Source organism: Amphiprion ocellaris, chromosome 6 (genome assembly GCF_022539595.1).
Source record: "Amphiprion ocellaris isolate individual 3 ecotype Okinawa chromosome 6, ASM2253959v1, whole genome shotgun sequence".
Classification (NCBI taxonomy): Eukaryota; Metazoa; Chordata; class Actinopteri; family Pomacentridae; genus Amphiprion; species Amphiprion ocellaris.
The window spans coordinates 22,203,379-22,228,411 of NC_072771.1; the positions used below are offsets into that span (position 1 = coordinate 22,203,379).

At 39.9% G+C, this 25,033-nt stretch overlaps 1 protein-coding gene and 1 long non-coding RNA gene across 4 annotated transcripts in view; both read left to right on the forward strand.

Annotated features, from left to right (window-relative positions):
- The window catches only part of rhobtb4 (Rho related BTB domain containing 4), a 44,106-nt gene extending 27,108 nt beyond the window's left edge, over nt 1-16,998 (forward strand). For all 3 annotated transcript variants that reach the window (XM_023292775.3, XM_023292776.3, XM_023292774.3), the window contains 8 exons: nt 1,603-1,788; nt 2,144-2,963; nt 3,145-3,364; nt 4,405-4,523; nt 10,048-10,198; nt 10,460-10,548; nt 10,667-10,772; nt 11,589-16,998. In XM_023292775.3, the coding sequence (XP_023148543.1) occupies nt 1,603-1,788; nt 2,144-2,963; nt 3,145-3,364; nt 4,405-4,523; nt 10,048-10,198; nt 10,460-10,548; nt 10,667-10,772; nt 11,589-11,767 (1,870 nt within the window). In that variant the 3' untranslated portion in view covers nt 11,768-16,998. The remainder of the gene's footprint in view (nt 1-1,602; nt 1,789-2,143; nt 2,964-3,144; nt 3,365-4,404; nt 4,524-10,047; nt 10,199-10,459; nt 10,549-10,666; nt 10,773-11,588) is intronic.
- A 3,160-nt stretch (nt 16,999-20,158) lies between these two features.
- LOC129349165 (uncharacterized) lies at nt 20,159-24,171 on the forward strand. The gene is made up of 3 exons (XR_008602063.1): nt 20,159-20,255; nt 22,112-23,938; nt 24,043-24,171. It is a non-coding gene; the product is annotated as an uncharacterized LOC129349165 (long non-coding RNA).
- Nucleotides 24,172-25,033: the final 862 nt, after the last annotated feature.

The following is a 25,033-nucleotide window of genomic DNA, read 5'->3' on the forward strand; positions in this document are numbered from 1 at the left end:
CAGTGCATAAAGATAATGCGGACCCTCTTGCACTGCAAAAATGAAATTTTGCATGTCAGATGAGACTACTTTTAGTAGTTTGTAACACGTGCTGTTGCTTGTGTATTGATGTAGAATGGAATAGTCTATATGGTAAACTATGGCAGCAAGGCCAGGGTTGTGAAAATGAAGGTATAATGTAAGTAATGTTACCACGAGAGCAAAGGCACGTACACGACATGACCTCAAAGAGACTAAGCCTTGGTAATGATCCTTTGACAAAGTGCTAATGGGAATTCTTGTGTGTGTGGGTATGTAAGCTGTGATGTAATGCTTGGGTATTGTATATTATGTGCTTTGGTGAAGGAGCTTTTCAGAGATTACATTAGTGAAAGTAAAGAGGACTATGGAACCCATGTCTGCACTGCAAAAACTGCCCCAGCTGATGTAGTGTTGTTTTGTCTTCATATGCATTTCAACTTAACAAGCTGTTGTGTTTGCATCAACGAACAGAGGACATCAAGTGATTGTGAAACCTATTCATGGACCTTTCCTATTATGAGATTTTCCAAAGCATTCAAATCAGAATTTTTACAGTAAAGCTTCTACCTGCTCAGTAAATAGTCCATATTCTCTGTAACAGGTATTCTACCCAAGGGAAAGACACACGTTTAAGTCGGTCTAATGCTGCTCTCAAGTTCACGAATTGAATTACTTTACACCTGCTAATGAATACTGCATGCTGGCAAATGCCTAAAACTGCAACATTACGTTACATTTAATTGTCTTCAAGATATCTGTGATGATTAATGTTGCACACAAGTTACATAAGTCTTAGTAGTGTTGTGCTGCTGGGGTCAGACGCCCTGTGCATTCCGTTGTTGGAAGAAGTAGATCATTTAGGAATTGCAACTGTTTTTTGCCCTGTCAGCATTTCACTGGTACTAAATGATCCATCTCACTTACACTAAGCTTGATCAAACATTACCTGGAAATATAGACACATGCGCCAACATGCCACAGAAATTTCACAGCCAGAGAACAGCTGTAATTGCCCGTGTGCTTGCTCAAACATATCGGTTGAGAAAATGAATTTGTGTGTGTATGTGTATATATCTGTATGTGTGTGTATTCTGATCTATTCTTAGCCTTCTCTTTGTGGTCCATGTAGCCTTGAAGGGCTTAGGGAGATTTACGTAAGAGAGAGAAAGCGACGGGCCACACAAATCACCAGCCCAGAGGCTCAGACTCATAAACACATACATGCACACGCACACATGCAGGCCCAATCACCCATACACTTGTGACCCCACCTCATAGCTTCCTCACTGCCACTGTCCATTCTCCCACAATGCCTTGCAGTAGTCGAACAAGCTTCTTCCATATAGACATCGCACATGTTTTAACATAAACTGACAAGATGCTCAGTGAGTCAGCACTGACCCTTTTTATTTCTCTTTTCTGTCCCCTTCACTCCATCAAAGACCTTATGTCTTCCTTATGACTGACATCTCCTGCTCATGCCCAAACAAATCAGCTCTCCTCTGCCTGTTTCTATCTTTCCTGTGATCTCTGTTATTCTGCGAAATGAAGAGTTTTTTCCTCTCTCTCCTTTCTCTGTAGGTCTGACGTAGTGGTGCTTTGCTTCTCTCTGGCTAATCCCAATTCCCTGCGCCACGTCCGCACCATGTGGTTCCCGGAGATCAAGCACTTCTGTCCCCGAACACCCATCATCCTGGTTGGCTGCCAGCTGGATCTGCGCTATGCTGACCTGGATGCAGTTAACCGTGCACGACGACCGCTAGCCAAGTAAGAGGACGTCTTCATCAGGCATTAACAGACAATTTTAGACAGGATCTGCACCGATATAGCTTCAATGAGGATTGCATGTAGGGCTGGCCCAGTTAATCAGTACTTATTAACAGCAGCATAATAGTAACTGAATCACCATAGATGGTACACTGATTGTTTCTCTGCATCATTAGTTGATACTGGAAAGAAAAATCAGCAAGATGTTTTGACTCATTTTTGTCCTGCTTTGCATGTCATTGACTCGCAACATTGTCCTTCTTTACATGGATGTTTAGTATTGGTGATATATGCTTACAGGTTTGTTAGCACTAAGAACTTCATCTTAACATCATTATCTTTTTCTGGACCACAGACCCATCAAACCCACAGATATTCTTCCTCCAGAGAGAGGCCATGAGGTGGCAAAAGAACTTGGCATCCCCTACTATGAGACCAGCATTGTTGCCCAGTTTGGAGTCAAAGATGTTTTTGACAATGCCATCCGTGCTGCCCTAATCTCCCGTCGACACCTGCAGTTCTGGAAATCCCACCTGAAGAAAGTCCAGAGGCCCCTTCTCCAGGCGCCCTTCCTGCCTCCTCGCCCACCACGCCCCATAGTGGGCATTCCAGACCCCCCTCTCACAGATGGTGAAGGCCCCGACACCCTTTTCTGTCAACCTCTGTGCGCAGATGTTCTTTTCCTTCTGCAAGGTGGCACCACTCGTGTCTTTGCACACAAAGTCTATCTGGCTACATCCTGCTCCAAGTTCTATGACCTCTTCACCCTCGATCTTGGTGGATCATGTGTGGGACCACGAGGGGAGGAACAGGAGAACAAGGAAAACTTGGAGAGTGGGGAGGAGGATGAGCAGAGCAGGAGAGGAGCCAAGGAGCAAGCTGGGCGCACCAAGAGCCTGGACATTGACAAAGACGGGGTTGACGGAGGAGTGCGGGGCCTGAACCGACCCCAGCTGCTCCAGCAGGGCTCTTTGAGGACTTCCCAGAGTGATAATGCACTCCCCTCTCGAGCCCTGTACTCCCTGGGAGCACTGGGGACTGGTCGTGCACTTTCAGGATGGGGAAGGGGGTTCCTGAGTGTGTGTCTGGAGCATGTTGATGACCCCGTGACTGGACGACCACGACTCATGACTGTGGTAGCCATGGATGCCCTTATACAGGAGGAACCATTCAAGGTAATAGACTTTAAAGCAACAACATTACTATAAAAACATATCTTTTTTTCATAATCCTGTTTATATGAATATTAGAAATACTCTAATGAACTACACAAATAGTCTTAGTGTTGATTGAAAAAAGTGTTTCAAATGTCCTCCAAAACTGTATATTTAAACTCTCAATTTGCTCTGGTTTCAGGCAGTGCTTCAGTACCTCTACACAGGCAGTCTGGATGAGGGCCGAGGAGATCTGATGCAGGTGGCCACCATCGCAGAGCTGCTCGAGGTGTTTGACCTGCGTATGATGGTGGCCAATGTTCTGAACAGAGAAAGCTTCATGAACCAGGAGATCACCAAGGCCTTCCATGTTCGCAGAGCCAACCGCATCAAGGAGTGTCTCAACAAAGGGACATTTGCTGGTAAACCACTGTGCCAACCATTCAGTGCTTCAGTACTCTCAATAGCATTGGTATCATTGCAGATGTTTTCCATGTGTGCATCAGTAAGTGTTTTGTGTGTCTTTCTGTAAGTGTGTGCACGTGTGGGTGTGTGTGTGAGAGAGAGAATGGGAGTAGTTTAGGATTGTGAGAGGTTTGCGAGGAGAAAGTGTGACAAAGACAGGAAAGATTTTGCTAATTCTCAGCACTCTCTTTCAGTCTCTGATAATGCACTCTCTGTGTACATCACATCATATACTTGCCATTGAATAATTGCTATGAAATATGCATTTTGTTCTCTTGTGGTTTATCTGTTTTCTAATGTCCTTCAAAGTCATCAAGTGACTTGATGACTTCCTGATGTTTTAGTGTGCTTGGTTGTTTTGTGTTCGTTCTTATATGCTAACTGTGTCTTGCGTTTGTGCGGTGTTGTCTGTCCCCCAAAGGTGTTGTGTATGCATGTCCTCACAGCATTTGCAGCCAATACCAGACATCTGCTGCCTCTGAACAACACCTGTCTCACATTCACTTCTTGCATCAATTTCTCTGTTGTCTTCATGATTATAATGACTAGGTTTTTTTATTTCAAATGTACTAAATGAATGGTAAGCAAAACAATCTGAAAAACTGTGCAAATATGTAGGCTTTCTCTTCATTTATTTTATAGGGTCAAATTAAATATAGATAAAATCCTTTGCTTTTACATGTGGCCATTACAGACATTGTTGTACTAACATAGTTACTTTCTTTACCAAAGCTCTAGTTCACGCAGGATTTGCTCCATGACCTACTACCCTGCATCTTCTCTCCTTCCCTTACCCTGTGTCAGAAGCTGTTCTGTCCTTCTGTCAATTTATCTCTCTGTCTGTCTACTTGTGTCTATGTCTCTGTGTGCATCTGTCTGGCCTTCTGCCTGCCTGTGCGTGTGTCTGGACGTCTGCCTTGTCTGTCTTTCCCCCTTTGTAGCTTGGGCTTCTGTGGCATTCCTCGAGATGAACGCTCTTTTCCCACCCCGGTTTTAGATGTGGTGTTCCGACTGGACGATGGCTGCCTCCCGGCCCACAAGCCCCTGCTCATCTCAAGCTGCGACTGGATGGCGGCTATGTTCCGTGGCTCTTTCATGGAAAGTTACATTGAGGAGGTGAGTACAGACATACTGGAAACGGCTCAAAGATGGAGTTACCTTTAAGTTTTGAGAAGGGATGGAGTTTCTTGCATTGTAAGTACTGGGAATTTCACAATAGAACACTCAGGAGTGATCACATAGCTGTTTGCAGTATGTAACAACAGCATCTGATAAAAGAAGAAAAGTGGGATAAAGGTATATGAGCTGCTTGGATACGGATCATTATCATGGAGTTGTGCTACTTCAATGACACTGCCCAGAAACTTACACTGTGTGCTCTAGTATGTGAAGGTTAGCCCTGCTATCAGATTGACCTACAAACCTTTGTTTCGCTTGCTGATGTGGTTGAAACTCTGTAGTTACGAGATTCGTGGCTGCCTTGCACGCATACAGCACTTACAGAGTGCAGCTGCTTACAGCTACACACATTCACTTTCTGAAGACTTCCCTGAACTTCAGTCACGAAAAGAAGTCTGAAACCTGCATAGTGTAAAACTTTTGTATCCTTCTTCTGGCAGTGAGAGCAATTACTCTGTTGATACTTCCTGGATTTTTGCCTCTAGTTGGTGTTATCACTATGTTAGATGCAGCCTTAGCTGTCGCCTACTTCATCTGCACTGCTATGCTTGCTCTAGCCTTCAAGTTAAGATTAACCAGTCATCGCTAGTTGGTGTAAAAAATTGCTGCTGGTGCACCGAACATGAAAGTGTTGCCACAGAAACCAGATTTGAAGCTCATATAGTGAAATACAGAGAGATTTACTTGGCAATTGTTGCCTTTGTCAGCATTGTGCAAAGTCAATTGACAAAGGCCTAAAAGTAAAACAGGATCACATAAAGTTCGTTGTGCAAGTACACATACACAGACACTCACACACACTTCCTGACTTCCTGTTGCTTGAGGTCATGTGGTTTGCAGTGCCAGGCCATGATGTAAACCACAGACTGTTGGTTTTATGTCAAACAAGACACTGAGCCTCATTTCTAATTGTTGCTTTGCTGCTGTATCAGCCTTCGAGGTAGCTTTTTTCATCATTAAAGTATTAAATGTCTGGTTTATTAAAGACATCCTCTTGTTACAAACATTGCCACATTTGTGAGAAGGCTCATGTCCATTCTAGCAGAGAGAGGATGTTGCACTAACCCATCTCAATAGCTAAAGTGAGTCCAGAAGAGTCCCTCTTGAGGTCAGCATTTCCCAAGCGGCGGGTCTGATTACTTCAGATGACCGCTAACCTAAGGCTCAGCTTCTGGTGGCACAGTACTCTAGTGGGTGAAGAGCATGTGCTCTTGACCTGACCTAACCAGAGAGGAAGTTAAAGTCTGTCTTTAAGCTGATGCTCCTCTGACTGTACTGCAGAACCAGATCCCATAGGGTATGGTTACGTTCAAGGTTGGCAGGTTTAGGTTACTGGTTCAGGCCTTCAGAAGGACACACAGTTATCCTTAGAATAGATAACTGCAGAAGAGAGACAGACAACAAGTACAAGTGTTGTATATTCAGTTTAAGTGTAAATCTCAAAGATTGGAAGAAAATTGTTAAAGAAAAACATTGTGGGTTTTTTTTTGTTTGTTTTTCTACACGGAGACCTTGGGTTTTATTCCAGAACATACCACATGAGTAGGAGTGCAAAAAACCATTGCAGCTATTGTGGCTGATAGTAAAAGCAGAGAATCAGCATTACTGAGCGGACAGAGTGCTCGATTGTGGTGGGCTGTTGGTGTCTATGGTAACTCCAAACAATTCATGTAGTGACTATTGTGAGATTGTTTATGACATTAAGCTTGCAGAACATAGACGGCAGGTGGTCTGGAGACAAACACTGAATAACTGACCACACAATGACACTGTCACCACTAGTGTTTCCAGCAAGTATTTATCTATTTTCATGTAAATATATCTGCATTTGTATGTTGCAGGAAGGCTTTTTACTGCTAATTAGTGAATTAGATTGCATATCTCCGCAGCAAGCTGCAGCTACCAGATTATCTGCTGGCATGCTTTCCTCCTTGGACAGACAAGACAGAATAGCATAAAGTGTTTCTAATGTACAGAGTGCATTTTCAGAATTACTGTCATTAGCTGATCATATCTTTATGATAGATGCTAGTTTTAGAAGCAGTGTCAGTAGAAATGAGCAAAAATTGGTGCTAAAACACTAAACCAAACTAAAAGATTGATCTTTAAATAGAAGCAGGACTTTCAGAGCATGACGCAGTACCACAGTTGCTCAAACTGGACACAGCAGATGGTCTCATTCTATTAAGTTTCACTGAAAGAGAATCTATACCGGACAAAAAAGACAAAAGAGACGTTGATGCCGGAGATTTACGAAAAGATAAATGAAAATTTAATGATGTGGAGCAATAGCAAATCAGGGGGTAATTAGATATTATTTTTTGTTAGATTCCAGAGGATTTTACATGGTGTCATTGACACTTCTTTGAATTTCATAACAAACCCTTTATTAATCAACTATCCACCTCTCCCTAGTTTTATTCATTCTTAATTTTTATTCAGGAGAATTTTTGTAGACCTGTTCAAATTTTTTCATGGTCATGCACAGACTGGATTGTTTTTAAAGCTGCCAACAACAACCTGGATGATTTGATAGACACTACAATTCTACCATGTCATTTCGCAGATGCTTTTATCCAAAGTAACATACATGTGAGAGTAGATACAACACAAGCAATAGGATAGTCAGGAGAAAACCACCTGGATAGGTGCCATAAAACAAGTTTTAGTGTGATGATTGGACCTTGGTGTCTACAGGCAGTGCTGACATAATAGGATTTTTTATATATATATTTTTTAATATATTTATATATATTTTTTCGCACTCTGTCAAAGTGCAAAGGTGTTCAGGTAAGAGCTGGGTTTTTAGTCTTTTCTAAAAGACTGAGAGGGACTCTGCATATCGAACAGAGTTTGGTAACTCGTTCCACCACCAGGGAACCACAGAGGAGAAGAGTCTAGCTATCAACCGGCCCTGTTGTGGTGGTTGTATCAGCCGCCTTTTGTTGGCCGAGCATAGTGAGCGGGAGGGAGTGTAGACCTGAATGAGAGAGTTCAGGTTGGACGGAGCTGTTTTCGTTGTAGTTTTGAATACAAGTGTCAGAGTTTTGAATTTTGCGTGGGCAGTAACTGGAAGCCAGTGAAGAGATCTCAACAGCGAGGTGATGTGCTCTTTTTGGCTGGTTGAAAACCAGACGTGCTGCTGCATTCTGGATCATCTGCAGAGGTTTGATCGTGCATGTGGGGAGGCCTGCCAGTAAGGAGCTGCAGTAGCCGGTGCATGATATTACTGGAGCCTGTACCAGGAGTTGTGCTGCATGTTCAGACAGGAAGGGTCTGATCTTCCTTATGTCTCCATTACTCCTAGATCTGTACAATACTGAACCTGTACAATATCTTTGCACTAAGAACAATATTCTCTGCTTTTTGCAATATATTCTCACTCTAGCAATTGTCATTTGGCACTACTGTGTATATAAAGGGTTGTGGTTGGGTATGTATATTAAGACAATATCATCATATACCATAATATGGCTGTTCTGTTTGATTTTCTAAGTAACAACTAGGTTTTAGAGGAACATTTTATACATCCATTTCATTAAAATACAAAAAACCCTGTAACTATGGAACTGTGAGAGTAGCATCATCAGCCAGTGCTGTCTTATTATCCTGCTCATGCCACCCTTCTCCCTCACTATTTTTACGCTCACATATTTTAGTGTTCATGCTGTTGTGTGAAAACAGGGCTATTCTAATTTTGTGTAGAACAGCATTATGCTGTGTATTACAAACTGATTTATTGTCATCATTATTAGTATATTAGCAGCATTATAGATAGCTCTCACACTAAGCATGTTTTTTCTCCTTCAACCGTCAGTCACAGTTAAACATTTTTTTACATTTTGTGTAGCAGACAAAAGCCATGAGTCAAAAGACACCTCCTGTGGTTTGCTCTCTGTGTGGCCAGATACACAAACTGACCGCGGAGTGTGTCATGGTATACTCCCGGATTACTTATTAAGGTCTGTCTGTGGTTTTTTGTTCACCATGTGAGTGCGCATCCTAAGGGGGCATCTTAAGGGGCAAAGAAGTATTACATGTTAAGGGGCCTAGTTTATCAAATGTAAAAGGCTGTTAAGCTTTTGTCTTACTGCCTAAAACAGAGGAGATACCAGCATCAATCACAGTTACAATCTTTTTATATATAAATTTCAGTTCCCTTAAGTTGAGGTTTTTTAAGCGCTTCGGTGACTGATAACTCATTTGCACCTTTTAGTCACTGTAGCTGTTTTTCCTGTGCCTTTTAAACAGATTAAATCATTGCTTTTCCCTTTGAGGCTGCAGTTTTTAGGTTTACAGTTCAACTAAGCATGCACTAAGCTCATAATTGACCATTAGCGTGTCAGCAAAAGAACACCCGTCAATATGGTTGATGGCTTTTAACCATAAGTGTCCTGTTCCTATGAATGTGTCCACTCATTAATGCTTCCTGGCCCCACCTGGGGCTTTAAGCTCTGGAGACCACCCTTGTCTCAGCGTTGTGTCTTTTTTTTTTATCATAACGAGAGGTCGTGGCAAGCTGACATTCTCCTAATTGGTTATGGGAGTGAAGGTTGAAGAGTGCCCCAGTGAGTAGACTGATAAAGCTCCTGGAGGGGTCTGGTCATCAATCCCATCATCATTTACCTTCCCTCCATCCTTTCCGGGGCTTAGAATGCATCACCTGCCATTGGGCTGGTATTGGTCTGAAAATACAGTAATGAAGCTGCTAAAAAGGTCTTTTTCATTTGTATATGTTCATTTATTCAACCACCTAAAGTGAAATGACAAGTCACACTGAGAAGCAGCATGATCAGTGTCTTTGGTGGAGCTAAAGTCTAATCAATGGTATGACAGCATATCGGTCATTACAGGTGAATGTTTTGATCTGAGACTTTGCTTTGTCACTTTAGCGCTGCTGTATAACATTGTCCTTGTGTTTTATATGTTGGTTCTTTACCTAATTCTAATCCATGTTTAATTTTGCACATGTGGAATGCAGTCATCTCTGATTGACTTTAATTGTAGGTATGTTATCTCCTTGGGGAGGGTCTGATACAGTGGATCTGCATGTGTAGCAGGAGGAGGTGGGGTGAGGCGGGTCTTTTGCATTAGCCACATTTCTCACATCACTAGCCCTCAGACAGTGCTTTCATCTGAGCCGAGATCAAAGGGAATGTGCCCGAACAGTATGTCCTCTGCCCTTTACCTCCAAATATCCGCAGCAATGCTTTCATTGGTTTTACTGTCTCCATGGAATCCTACCAGTTTCTAGCCATTACAGGTCATAGGTATAGGAATAATTACTAACATAATACTTTGTATCTTAACACAAACATGCAGCAGAAGATACACATTTGCAATGTTTATGGAACTAAAGACAGTTCAACATATTCAGCGAAAATGAATGCCAGTTGTGTGTTCATTCAGTTTCTTGAATGACTTTATTTCTCGTGTATTTTCTGGTCTGGTCTTTTCCCAGGTATCCATTCCTAACACCAGTGCAGCATGTATGCGTGGGGTGCTGGAGTTCCTGTACTGCGGTCTTCTAACGCCCTGTCCTGGTTTGGAGCCCATGGAGCTAATTGTTCTGGCCAACCGTCTCTGTCTGCCACGCCTTGTCGCCCTCACTGGTAAAGACTCTCTCCGCAGAATTAGAAGTGTTGCAGAGAGTAATGTGATCTCTCTTGAATATCTTGTACTGTCTAAATGTGGCAGAATGCAGCTATGATATTTCATCGGTGACTCAGTAAAAGATTATAGGAGCAGTTAGTTTTGTTTGATACAGACTGACAGACTAATTTATGCCTGGGAGATAAAAATGTGGGCCCATGTCAGCGGTGAATGCAAACAATAAATACTGACATGATTATCTACATTTTGTGCATCTTCAGAACAGCATGCTGTGGATGAGCTTCTCCAGTTGGCAGTGAAAGGAGTTGACGTTGATGGGCAGGTGTTGGCTTACCTTGAGCTTGCACAGGTCTGTCCTTATCTTTTTCCTTTAAATAACATCTAATTTACATAAATAGATGCTTATTTGAAATGATGCATCATAGTTCACCCTTGATTCATTTGATAAATGTTTATCTGTTTTGCAGTTCCACAATGCCAAGCAGTTGTCAGCTTGGTGCCTCCATCACATCTGCACCAATTACAACAGCATCTGCCGCAAGTTTCCCAAAGACATGAAGGCCATGTCTCCAGGTACAGGCTCATTCCCTCTCTTGGCCCTGATAATCTGCCTCAAGCTCCTTTCATACATGCAGCTTTTCTGTCCAGAAAACTCCTACAGATTTGCTCTGCAGTTCTAGTGTGAGCAAAAATGTAGGCTACATTTTGTGGGTTAAGCACACTACTAAGGAACTGCAGCATGGTGTGACTTGATCCTAGCAAACATTTGCTTGGAGTGGGAGGGCTGATTTTTTCATATTTGTTTTTTGTCTGGAAAAGCACTGCTGCAAGGGAGCTAAAAATAAAAAAATAATAATAGGAGGAGTAGGAGCACCTTATGGGCTGTTTCCGTGAAGGAAATAAAGACAAAATATGCTTTGCATTAGGTATATTAACATTAACATATTTACACAAAAATGCTGATAGTCATTTTTGAAAATACATTAAAAGATTTAAAAAACAAAACATTGGAAATCAAAATTGCTATTGAAAACTATAAGTGAAAGAATCTCTCATAACCTTTTTTCTCTTCTTTTTTCCCTTTTCTTTGATTTCCTTTTTCACTTTGTAGTTTTATCTTGTGTCTCATGTTTTGATCATGTTAGTGTTTCCTAAAATAATTTTATTTGCCCTTAATCATAAAAAGGTTCTTCTTAGTTCAAGTCATTAAAGTCATGTAGAAAATATTGCCATAGTGATAAGGCCAGTACAGTACTTAAAATTGCAATTCTTCTAAACATCACAGAACCCTTAAATTTCATCCATGCATATCTCAAATGACAGAAATGCATATTTTTAAGAAAAGGATCTTCTTTTTGATTAATTAAATGTTTGCCCTCCTCTTTGTAGAAAACCAAAAGCACTTTGAGAAGCAGCGCTGGCCTCCTGTGTGGTTCCTGAAGGAGGAGGACCGCTACCTGCGCTCTCAGAAGGAGCGCGAACGTGAGGAGGAGATCTTGCGCAAGCAACATACCAAGCGTGGCTGGTGTTTCTGGAGGCACCCGTCCTCCTCTCCCCACGTCTCCTAAAGGGTTCCCTCCACTGACTTCTTCTTCATCCGTACCTGGGTCGTCCTGCCCAAGAAAGCTAACTCCCCCTCTTACCGCATTTAAAGGAGTCTGGCTCTGAAACTCTTCACCAGTGGAGACGTGACCCTCACTGCTAATATGCCTGAATGTCAGCATGTTTGGGGGAATGTATGTGCCTCTTTATAAGTGTGGGTGACCACATGAGTGCATTTTGGTATGCTGTGTGACAGGTGTGGAATCAAGTGAAGGGTATGTGCATGGATATGAGTATATGTGTGCAGTATTGTGACTGAGTGATGCTTCCAAGTTGAGTGCTTCCCAGACACCCTGATCTACAAGGGCCCGTGGCGTTGCAGTGCAGCCCGTTGTTCCCTCCACCAGAGCTCTGTCCCTCCACCAGCACTCACAGTGTGTCAGCCTTTGAGTGATTGGACTGGGAGCAAGGGCTTTCTATCTCTCTCAGTCTCTCATTCTCCATCCTTCACATTGACCTTAATGACTATTACACATTGACCACTGCGGCTTCCCTCGGGGGAGCTTACCTCTGCCTTCACTTCTATACAGACTGTTAGCTTGCACAAACCCATTCCCATGACCCACCCCTCTAAGACCAGCAATGGATTCCCAGGAATAGACACTGAAAATGCAGTTAATATTATGCCCATATTATTTGACCTTTTAATATGTTTTTGCGCCTTCTAGGACACTATTATCAGGGAAAATGGTGCACAAGGAAGCTGGTGATTTTTACTGCAAAAATGAGATTGTTGTGGTATAAGGGTAAACTTAAAACAATTAGCAAGTTTTGATAGCTGTTAGCCTCCACTATAGTCCTGATGTGATCTTCAGTGTCCATCATCCACCCCTGCATCTCCAACTCCCTCGTTTTGCTCACCACACTTGCAAAAAGCAAAACACAAGCTCCCCTGGATGTGGTGGTTTCACCAAACTGCATTTTTTGAGACCCTCAAATGACCACTCTATAGCAATGATGGGGGTAAAGAGGGCTAGCCTTACTTGATACCTCTGCCATGGAGGAATGATGGATAGTGTTAAACAAATATGCTTGTAACGTCCATGACCACCAGGTTGCGTTGAAGCACCTCAGCCAGCCTGCCTTTACTCCCCTACACCACTAGGGGCAGCACCGCTCAGGGCCCCGGCACAAACATTCACAATAACAGGAGTTTTTATGCCTATGTTTTCTTCACCCTAGTTTCACTTATTAAGATCATCAGTATAATGTCAATCCTTGCAAAGCTAAAGCACATGCACAGTGTTATTAGTGCGTTTAAAAACTATACCTAATATTTTTTTTTTTTTTTTTTTTTTACCTGATTCTGAATACCAAAGCTGTGATTCTTCTTCCTCACTTTCTTTATTTCTGCTTCCTTGCTTTTTTACTGGCAAGAGGGGATAAAGGACAGCAGAGAAAGTGACTTGCAGGAGAAGGAGGCAGTGTAGAATAATGTTTGACTCTGTCTTTGGGGTGGTGTTTTGAATCTGTGGTGTCAGGAAAAAACAAAACAAGCGTGTCACTGCTGGACATTGCCTTCCATTCCTGTTGCTGAAATTGAAAATGGTGCTTAAGACACAGTAAGACAGTGTCCACATGAACACACAGACACATGTGATTTTATGTTTAGAGTTGAACCATCTCTGTAGTTGTTTAGTGTTTACCTGCAAAGAACCTGCAGGGGTTTAATGATCGCATTCAGATTGACATAGGAGCATTTTTATTAAACCGTATTTTTTCTTCTACATTTATTAACAGTCTGTAAGAGGTCATAATAGGTCACTAATTTTAGAATGTGTAGTTTTCTGATTTTACACACAGTGGCTTCAACCCTGTGACGTCTTTGCTGCTTTTATAAAACAATGTGATCTGTTTTTGCTTCCTTGTTAACCAGGAAATTAATATTACTTTAGAGTGCATTTAAGATAAGCGTTTTTGCTAATTCAAAGTGCAAATGAGAGCAAATTTGATTTTCTTGTTAAGGGTGCTAATTTCTTTGGGCTTTCGTACTGAATGTGAAAAAAAGATGTTGTGGTGATGAGTTTCTATTAGCACGTTGTTCTATTTGTGGGTTTGCGCCCCTCAGCTTTACCCAGGCACCTCTAGGAGATAGATTGTGTGAGACATGTGGTGTGTTCTGCTGTTTTCTATGGAAGGCGTGTAAAGTCATTGTCAGCTACCGAAATAGAAGTCAGAAAGGATCTCACGAGATTGAAGTGAGAATTGAGCTGATTTATCTCTTAAAAAAGAGTAAGTGGAGTTAAAGTGAACAAGCCTCAGTCTGCATTACATGCATCCTACATATTTCGGAATGATTCCGTAGATATTTAAAGTTACCCTAGTGAAGTGCTTTGGGTATTTAGAGACCTAAAGAGGAGAAAAGTCCCCAGTTTTTGATGGACTTCCATCTCCCTGTTAAATCAATTTGTCTTAAATGTATTAATGGTTAATGTGATCCATTAGGCCTCTTCTCTTGGTCCGTGTGCCTTATAGTTGGACAAAACTAGTAACTAATGTTAGATTTTAGCTAAGTCTTAGTTCAAACCTGCAGACAGGTTCTGCAGTCACTGATGTGATGGATACAGTAAATAATGGCCATGATCATGTCATTACTGTAAAGTGGATTATGGTGTTGCTTTATGCACTCACAGCCAACATCCTGCTTGAGGGAATTTTCAAGCCAACTTTTTACACAGTGTAGTACAATAGGTTGGTCTAATCATATGGTCTTAGATTAGGATGTTTTTTCTAGATTGGGATTCACATCATGGCTGGGATTCTCCACCTACCAGGTGATTGAGAGGTAGCGTTTAAAAATGGCAGGTTGATGCCTGCAGTGAAACTTCAAAACCACTGACTTTGAGAAAGCAAAGCTTTTTAATAAGCACTGGCTGGCCTGTGTGCTGGGAGGGTGCAACCACTTTTAAAATGTGGTTCATTTGCATGGTGGCCTAACTTTGTCATTATAATGACATTTGTGTTGGAATGCACTTTCTTCTTTTTTGTCTATGACTGTACCTTTCTGTACTTAGCATGAATTGATCCTTATGTAAGATTGTTTCATAACCTGATGATTGTAGCACAACATTTCCACTTAAGTCTTTCAAAATTTCCCACAACTTAGTGCTTTCTTTGTTGGCACTGAACTCCACAGTAGCTCTCTTCTTGCTTTGCGACTTTATGCACAAGTCTGTTGCTCTGAATTAGCTCAGTACAGCTTAACGTAGCATCACTAAATATACGACTTTAAATGATGTGCTGGGACATCCACAGACATTTGCCTGAAAAACTAATGCAAAGGTTCTGTTGCTGCTGTGCAGTGTTTACCTGTTACTGTAGTAAATACAATCATTTCAATCATTTTTTTTTTTTTACAAAGATATTGGGTTCAAAAGCTAAATTTCAACTGAAATTAAGGATTGTAATACACATTTTAGGAATGTTCTAAATGGCTAAAAGCCAAGTGCAATGTCTGGATTTAGCTTGCATGTAATGACAAAGAAATTACATAAAGCATGATGCATGTTCCTGGGGTTAGACATAAGCTACTGCGTATACAACAGAGCTTCTTAACCTTTGGTGTTGGGATCCTATTGGGGGTCACTTGATATATTGATGGGGTTGTGGGATTTTTAAAAATTCAGACAAAAACACAAAATAAACATTTATTGGGGTGGAAATTGTGGGAAATAGAAACTGAATGACCAGAAAAGGTTGAGAAAACCCTCATTCACAGACAGGGAGAAACAGATTCTAAATTTTAAGCCTTGTTGGTTTTATTTAGCCCTCGATATTTGCTCCACAATGACCCCTACAGGCCAAAGTCATCACATTTTGAGTTGTGGACTTCATTCATTATGATTGTCTCGTTCTATCTTATACATTGTTTTTACTGGCACATTTTTCCATTGCATGATATTAGGTGGAGCAGTTCTTCCCTCTTTGCAGGCCTGATCACCCCAGTTTAATGTGGGGCCTAGTGACTGAGAGAACACCTCGTTTTAAATATTTGGTGTCTCCTCTCCTGTGCCTTCAGTGAAATCTAACTCTTTTGGCGCTGTACGGGCTGATGGCACTGCACCTGTGGCCCACTGCGCTCAAATTCAAGTTATTTAAGCCAAGAAATACACACATGTGTGCACAGAAGTAGAAATAGGTAGCTTTCCTTAGTATACACTATCTTAAAACTGATGTGGATTTTCTTGTGCTTCTTTAGGCATCAAGCAGTTACTGCCTATTGGGGTCATACTGGCAACTTCCAGTGATAATATAACACGTGGAGCTTCACAAATTCAGTATGGAATATCATCTATGCTAACGCCGATGACTTAATTCATGAAATGACCAAGAAACCCAGCAATTTATGAGTAATGTTTCTGCACTCTTTTAGGTGCCTGCACTTTCTATTATGTAGCCTATTACTATGTTTTTGATGCTGTCTTTATATTGACCAGTTTTCTCGATCAAAATTGAAATATCATTTACTTTTCCACTTTCTCCACTGAGTCCTTCTCTCTAAGCCAAACTCAGTACTGTGCTCGATGGCTTCCATTAGTTACCATGTTGCAATCATACATGCAGTCAGTGTTCTTTTAGATAGGGAAAGCATCTTTGAACTACTGGTTGGATTACAGGCAGATATTAGCTGTGATATGTTATGCTTTAATGAAGATAGTTATTATCCAAAGTACAGTACAGTGTTGTAAATTGAAACAAGACCCAGTTGGAAATAACCTCTCACCTTCTTATTGCTCACCACACTGTATGTATTTACTAAGCTGGTGTATACATAGGATTGTGTGCACAGAGGGGTGTTTATAGAGACAAACATGGCGTGATTAACCCCTGGTCTATACTGTAACTTTTAAGTGGATCGTATATACTGTATAGTATTGTTATGCACTTTTGTTTCCATTGACTCATATGAATTTTATTAACATTTACTGCTCATGTTATTGAGTTTATTACAATAAAAAGGCAAAGAGCACACCACACTTACAAACTATTAAGGGCTTTCAAAAATATACAACAATCAGAATGTTTTGCTGCTGTTGCAAAAAATGTTTTGAAACTAAAAATTTTGTAATATTTTTGAACCACTGTGATTTGTAAAAAAGTTCAAAAAGAATTGTAGAAAAAAGTTTTTTTTTCCTTTTTGCCATTTCAGTATTTTGATGTTTGACATGAATTTTATTAAAACTGTTAATCTTTTGAACTTGTCTGAGATGTTTGTTATTGTGTGTTTTTCTGTTTTGAAGAGACAATGGGGATTTCTCAAATAGAAAAAAGGATGTTTTAGCTGGCCTGTATTTAGAGTTTGTAAAGCCAACAGTGAGTCGGGGTAAATTAAATGTAGTAGTGAACGAGTAAACACTTGTACCCAAAGTCCAATCCATAGGTTTTTTGGATTGTAACACAGTTTTCACCACCACACTGGACTTGAAATCATACAGTCTTTGCTTGAAATGAAGCAATCAAGATGCAGTTGAAGTTTAGACTTTTGGGTTTAATTAAAAAAAATTACAAAAAATGTATTTATCCATCACAGACACATAGTAACATAGTGGAACGCAGGCTCTCCATCATCACGGGCTCACAAGTAATAGTACAAATCATAAAGATTATTTTCATGACTTGAATTCAAATTCACAGTCAATGACAGCCTGAAGTCTGGGAACCTTGAACTGAGTTTCCTCTCTTGAGATGCTTTATCAGGCCTCTACTGCTGCCACTTGCGGTTGCTACTTGCTTGTAGATCTTTCTGCCCTCAGCTTTGTTTGCAGGAAGTAAAAACCATGCTCAGTTTGGTTGCAGTCCAGTGACTGACTCAGCAATTTAAAGACAGTTCTTTGCTCTTAGAAGCGCTTGGGTTGCTTTAAATGTACTAGTATATTTAAAGTCATTGTTGATGTGTCCCTTGAAGTGGCATCCTGTCAGTTTTGCAGGAATTGACTGAATCTGAGCAGAATGTGTAGCTCTCTATACACCTAAGAATTCATCCTGCTACTCCTATCAGTTGTCACATCATCATTAAACACCACTGACCCGTTTACATTAGCAGAAACACATTCACATGCCTTAAACACTGCCTCCACCGCATTTGACAGAGGATGCGATGCTGTGGATCATAAACCTGTTCCTTTCCTCCTCCATGCTCTTCTCCTCCCTGCACTCTGGTACAAGATAATCACGGTTTCTTCTGTCCATAGAATATTTTTTTCAAAACTGGCCAAGCATTTTTAGATGTTTTCCTGCAAAGACTAATCTGGCATCTGTGTGCCTTAATGTTACCGGTGGTTTGCATTTTGAAGTAAACCTTGTGTATTTACATTCATGAAGGTGTCCCCTCTTTGAAGACTTTAACAACAACATGTTTGCCTCATGCTGATTTGTTGTTAAGGATTTTTCTTCACCAGGGAAAGACTTCTGTGTTCATGCACTTTAATTGTCTTTGGTGGTCTTTTAGGCTTTTTGGTGTTGCTGAGCTCACCAGTGCATTTCTTTCTGTTTAGAAAATGTACATCATTAATTTGGCCACTTCTCAGTGTAATGAAAACCTCCTTTACTTGCATTGACACCTCTTTGGGCTACATATTGAGATATTCTATGAAGACCTATCACTTGCAAATTCAACACTTGGAATCAACTCCAGGCCTTTTATCATTTAAATTTGTCATGAAATAATGAGGAAACAAGCTATAACTGACCAATTTATTTGAACCTGTGAAATTAAAGGGATTATGAAGAAATCATTGTAGTTTGTAAACAACTAATGCAATATTTTTGCCAAAAGATAAAAGTTTGCACTTTAATCAAAAACTTATAGAATTAACTGTGCTTAATGTGCTGCACTATAATGTATGATTGTCAGTAGAAAGCATAATAATTACCAATACAATACCATAACTGTAGACAAACAATAAAACTCTGTATCACTATAATCAAATGGTAATTTGGTTGGTGGTAAAACATGCTAAGAAAAAAAGTAATTGATGATTTAAGCTGCCAGTTGAAACATTTCACATCTTTAATATCAAAATGGTCCGTGTATTTATATGGCAATTGGATTTTCCGTTCTGAAACGAGTATTGAAAAACAAAAAACGAGTGGTTATTTGATTTTTGTTTTAAAATACAAAAATTAAAATTGAAATACAAGGCGTTTTTCCTTTTCATGATCAAAAAGGGATTTACGACATTTTAAAAATGCTTTGATTTTCATTTTATATTTAGAATAACAAAAAAATAAAATCAGTAAGAGACAGAAACGAAAAATGATCAGTTTTTTTCATTTTCTGAGACCGGAAGTGGTCATCAGCAAGTGTGGAGCCAAACGACAAGAAGATTCTCAGAGGGCGGAACCAGAGAGCAGTGATTGGTCAGACCATAGATAATATGGAAGACAGCGCGCTACCGTATCTAGTCTATGTATATCTCTGGCTGCTGTTGACTTTGTTTTTGGAGTAAAACACGGTAAGAAGATAAATACTTCTAACCAGTAGCGTTGTTTTATTGTACGTTAAGTCAGCGACTTGTGAAGAGTTGTGTTTTGTCGTGTTTGAGCAGTTGGTCCGGACGCGTTAGCTAGCTAAGCGGCTAAGTTAGCTAGCGGGCTAATTAACACAGGTGGCTAACTTACCGCTGAACACCTGTGTTAGTTGCTGCCACAGTTGTCCGTCATTATTAGAATGACCTTCTCAACCTGTGTTTCTCTGCTGTGTATTTTAGCTTTTAAAAAAGTTATTTTACTTTAAGGTTAACTGAAACCCGTTTAGCTGCACTGAAGTTTTAACATTCAGCTGGTTTGAATTAAACCATGCTTAACATAGTGCAACATTACCTCTCTGAATCTCCATAATTTCATTAAATTCCTTCTCTCTTCCACTGCTCAAGTTCAATCCAATATATAAAATGACATTAATAGTGAATAAACTAACAACCAGCCATTGTATTTATTTATTATTGCATGTATTTGTAGTAAAACATGAGTTGAAACATCCTACTTTTGGATCTAGAACTGCACAAGCCGTTCATTTTCAGTCATCTGATGAGTTAAACTCCCCTTTTTATGTGAGGTGGAAGCAGAAAGTCTGAGTTAACGAAGAAAGTTGTATATAATTTGTGATACCTGTTATCTCTGACTGAGGCTTTAGTTTTTGTTGAGCCGATTTACACGTAGAAACTTTGTTCAGGAAAATTTCTCAGTAGCTCAGAGGACAGGCTGCTTTTTACACAACCTTGTAAGAGAATGTCTGTCAATGCTTTCAGCAGAATTTAAAAGCACAACACTTTCTAAACAGATATTTTGAGGCTGTGAGGTTGAACGTTTGAGAGTATATCAGTGTGGTTGTTTGTGGTATTTCTGTTTCTAGATTGAAGCTGAATTAGTGAGGATGACTCCTGCTCCTGTCATCTCTAAACTCCTCACACATCTTTACCTGCACATGAGGAAAATCACTCCTGTAGAATGCAGGTATGTTTGTCATTATTATAAAAAGATGTTGCCTGGTGACCTGTCAGAAACCCATTATACAGAGTCATCCAAAATAATGTTTACACACATCAGGAAAAGAAAAACTTGCATAAATATTTCAATACCAAATATATTCAGACATCACAAGATTAATAAAAGTTATCTTTGGCCTCTACAATTACAAGAGGTGCTCAAAGTGGTGGCCACTGGCTTCCAGACATTTCTGTTGTGTTGTAGACGTCACTTGTTAATGCTCCATTCATGAGGGTAGCGCCATCTGTTGGGAAAACATCATACAACAGGACACAGAGTTATCATGATTTGATCAAACTTAGAAAGAGGTTTCTATATGTGTAGAAGTACTTATACAAATGAAATATTTATAAAAGTTTTTCTTCTCCTGATGTGTGTACATTATTTTGTCTGACTCTGAACTTAATGAGAACAAAACTGTCATTTAATTGTTGCTCTTAAAACTTCTTTAGTGAAAACCAGCTGGTGTTCTGCTTTGAAACAAACTGCTGTTGAGATCTGTGTTTTTAGGTTTAACCCCACAGTTTCTGAATGAACTGATTGTTTTTTTTTCTGATCAATGTGGACGTTATAATTGATGGTAACATTTACTGATCATATAATCAGCATGACAATATAACAGTATAACATTCTGACCACCTGACTAATACTGTGTTGGTCCCTTTATGCTGCTAAAACTCCTCTGACCCAGTGGTTCATCAGAACCTCTGGGGATGTCCTGTGGATTCTGTGGGTCCTGTGGGTTGCAGGGTGGGTCCTACCTAGACCAGGCTGATCCTGGACCATCCCACAGATGCTCAATCAGATCTGGATGTGGGGAGTGTGGAACCCAGGTGAACAGCTTAGCTCTGTTGTGTTACTCAGACCACTCCTGTAGTAGCAGTTTTAGTTTGTCCTGCTGAGGGAGGCAGCTGGTATCAAGGACTGCTGTTGCCATGGAGACTAGGGGGTTGTTTGTCCTGCAGTGTTTAGGTGGTGGTACATGTCAAACATCCACATGAACGTCAAGGTTTCCCAGCAGAACGTTGCATTAGAACAAGATGATGGATGTTGTTCTCTTCAGCTGTCAGTGATCAGAATGTTGTGGCTGATCAGTGGATCTGTCTGCCTTTACTCTGACATCCAGAGTTATACAAAAGTGTAGTATGTGTGCAGTGCAGAAGAGATTTACTTTATTATATACTTTTTTTTTTTTTTTTTTTTAAAGGGAGAGCATTTTTTTTAATCCACCTGAAGAAGACCTAATCTTTCCCTTCAAAGGATAGTTAATTGTTACTACGGCTTCCATAGTGGTCCCATCAGAGAAAATCATATCCATATACAGATTTTTATTAATTCCAGGGCTGGTTCAGTAAAGATTATAATAATAACTACATCAGATAATTCTTGGTCGCAGTTGGAATTTTGCAGCCTGAGAGATGGTTGAGAAGGTTTGCAGTTCTTGTTTTAGCAAAATATGTTATAATAGAAGATCTTTATTGTGATTGTGCATGAAATTATCTGCAAACCAGCAAAGTGTATCAGTCTGAGGTATGTAAAAATAAATAAGTAAAGAAAAATGCTTCTAAAGCCAAGAATAAACAGAATATTTTGAGGGAATATTCTACAAAGGAAAGAAAAGCTCCATTCTCACTCCTCTCAGGATAAACTGTCATTAAAATTGACTTTAAATTTAGCTTCAACACGAGATAAAAACATTTACTTTCATTAGTGATATTGTCAAGCTTTAATAAAGTTCATGCTACTTTTATAAAATGATGAAAGTGAATAAATTGTATTTCTGTGATCTGTGTTTGATTTCTATCTTTTCTCCTGTCATCCAGATGTTCAGAGGGAGATGATGCCACATCTGGTCCAGCTGATGGAAGGTCTTGAAGTTCTCTGACTGGCCTCGACTGAAGATGGTCGTCTCACTGGATTTAAGGTTCAGATGCTCAGTAACAAACTCCACCAATGTGCTAACAGGGAAGCTTTAGGTTTATTAAATGTTGCTATGAAGGTATCACTGTTTTTCTTTGTGAATGCAATGTGCTCCAACTGAAACTTGAATTAGAACTTAGAAGTAAATCCTTCCATCTGAAAGGATTTAGTTGCATTAATAACCTCATAACATTCTAATTTTTATTCCAGTCTTAGGTTGGAAATAGAATCTCTGTATTGATTCAGGTAAAAACTGAACTTCACAGCATGTTGAAGCAAAACAACCAGATGAAAACTGTGATGGTGTTGGATTGTCAGACCGTAATGTTGCAGCTCAAAGCAGCTTTTCTAGCTCAGTTCATTCTGACATTCAGCTATGAATCAACACAGCAGATGGTGATCTATGCTGTGGAAGTCTCACATCTCCTGATTTAATGGAGCTGCTTTGCACTTTTTACACTGTTTATTCACCAACACTTTATTTAATAAAAGTCCCATCTAGTTTGTATGAGGAATGTGATGTTTTAATTTCTCTGTGAATAACTGCAGTCTAATGCAACAGCTGGAATTGTAACATCTGTCCTGATATTGATCATGAAGTATTGATCAGAATACTTATGGTCAGCAGTCATCCCTGAAGTTTTATATTAAAATCTTTACTTGTGTTGTGAACTTTGGTAAGAAGCAGAAATGTTAGCGTTGCCATGGATACATGAGTGTTAAATTCTGTCCATGTTTCATTTTGGGAAATGCAGTCCAGTTCCAGAATGTGGAGGAATTTAGTCTCACAATCACAGACAACAAATATTATCTGAAAGTCGGGTTATTGTTGTTTATCAGCACAATACAAAAAAGATTAATGTTAGAAATATTCCAGTTAAGACTCTAGAATATGATGATTTATGTAAATTTACCTCAATAATATGAATGTTCAGGTTAAGATTGTGCAATTATTTTTATTATGTAAGTTTAGCTGATTAAAGTTTATGACTGCACTAAAATACTATTTAAATTTACATCATTATAATATTTAGGGTCAGACCCTACAGTATTGAGATTAAGAAATCAAATATTCTATAAAATGTAAATACACTGAACTCATTTGGATCTATTTAAGTGAGACTCTACAATATTATGTGACACAAATCTATCTAAATCAAAATTTTAATAATTTTCACGCCAAACATTTACTGGACTGATTTAAATATTAACATCACTCCTTTCTAATCCTCTGCTGTATGTTCAAACCTGAGGCCTTAAACAGAAACACAAGTATCTGTTTGAAGGAACTTCTGCAGAGTCCTGGTTCCACAACATGATGATAGAATTATAGACAAACTTTAACAAAAGCTGCCTGAGAGTTTACAGGTTTTTATGTTGGATTTCTTCAGTAATTTAATGAGAGTTGTCAGCAAAAATCAAGTGTTCATTTGATGAACTTCATTTCCTAAAACATCCAGAATTGGAGCTCATATCTTTGGCAGCTGTAAAGTTTCTGCTCCTTCAAAGTTCACAACACAATGAATGAATTCCTAAAACACTCTCAATGCTGGAGAGCGTCTGTGATGCTGAAGCAGTGACCAGTTTTTCTGTTTCTTCTCTGGAGATACACAATGAGGGACGTCTGCAGCGACTGAGAAAGAGTCTCACCACATCCTGACATGAGGAAAAAGACTTTATTGAAGACTACAATGAGAAAAACTATCAGACAGCAGACGGCTGCATTCAAGGTGAGCTCTGAACATTTGATCTGGAACAGGAATTCAATAACGGCAGCATGAGCTTCATTTCAGTCTGTAGCTGCTAAATTCATGGATGAATCATCTGGCACTAGAGAAGAAGACCATCAAACATCCACGTCAGCTGATGGAGGTCCAAGAGTCTCACCCAACAAACAACCTACAGAGTGAAGACCTTGAATCTGATTGGATGGCCTCCTATTCAGCCACATGTGTGAACAAATGCTCTAAGCTGATTTGTTTTCTAAAATAAATCGAGTTTGAGTCCTAATCTATGCCTGTGTGTTTGCTTCTTTACACCGCTGTTAACAGTTTAGGCTGTTAGATTGTTCCAGATAAGACAAGTACAAGATTCTTCAGAGCCGTTCTACCACGAGCCTGACAGGAAGAACTCCAACAGCTACTGAATGTTCCTGTGGTCCCCTCAAGGCTACAGGAGGAGTCCTACAAGGCCGAGCCGGTCCACCTGATGGCGGCCAGTCGCTGTGGGTCAAAGCCAACACCGACTACGTGGACTTCTAGTGGACCACATGGAGGCCTTCAAACCAGACCAACAAGTTCACCGACTCCCCGACTCGTGGGTCTGAGGACGCCACCGAGCCTCGGCTCAGCTGGCCTCCTGTCTGTGGGTGTTTTAGTGCTGAGAGGTTTGTGGATGCATGTGAACGTATCTGTGTTGAAACAGCAGCTTTTGACTCAGTAACGCAGGGAAAAACCAAGAGCTCCTTTATTTGTGATTTCCACTAAAAAACTGATGAAAATAAGTTTGCCAGGGTTCTGACTGATAACATTATTAAATAATGAAAATAATCATTTAAATATTCCTTTAAACAATCCTTTTACGTCTACATTTCCTTTACACTGACTTCTTGGTATATGTACAAGTATTTTGGGTGGAATATACCATTAAGCCCAATGTTCAAGGGTTCTTCTGGGAATAAACCATTAAACCAACCTTTTAGGTAAATGTTCCAGGATGTTGGGTAGAATATACCATCAGATCAACCTTTTAGGTCTACATTGGAAGATTTTAGAGTAGAATATTACTCCAAACCTCTCCTTTAGGTCTACATTTAAGCTGGAATA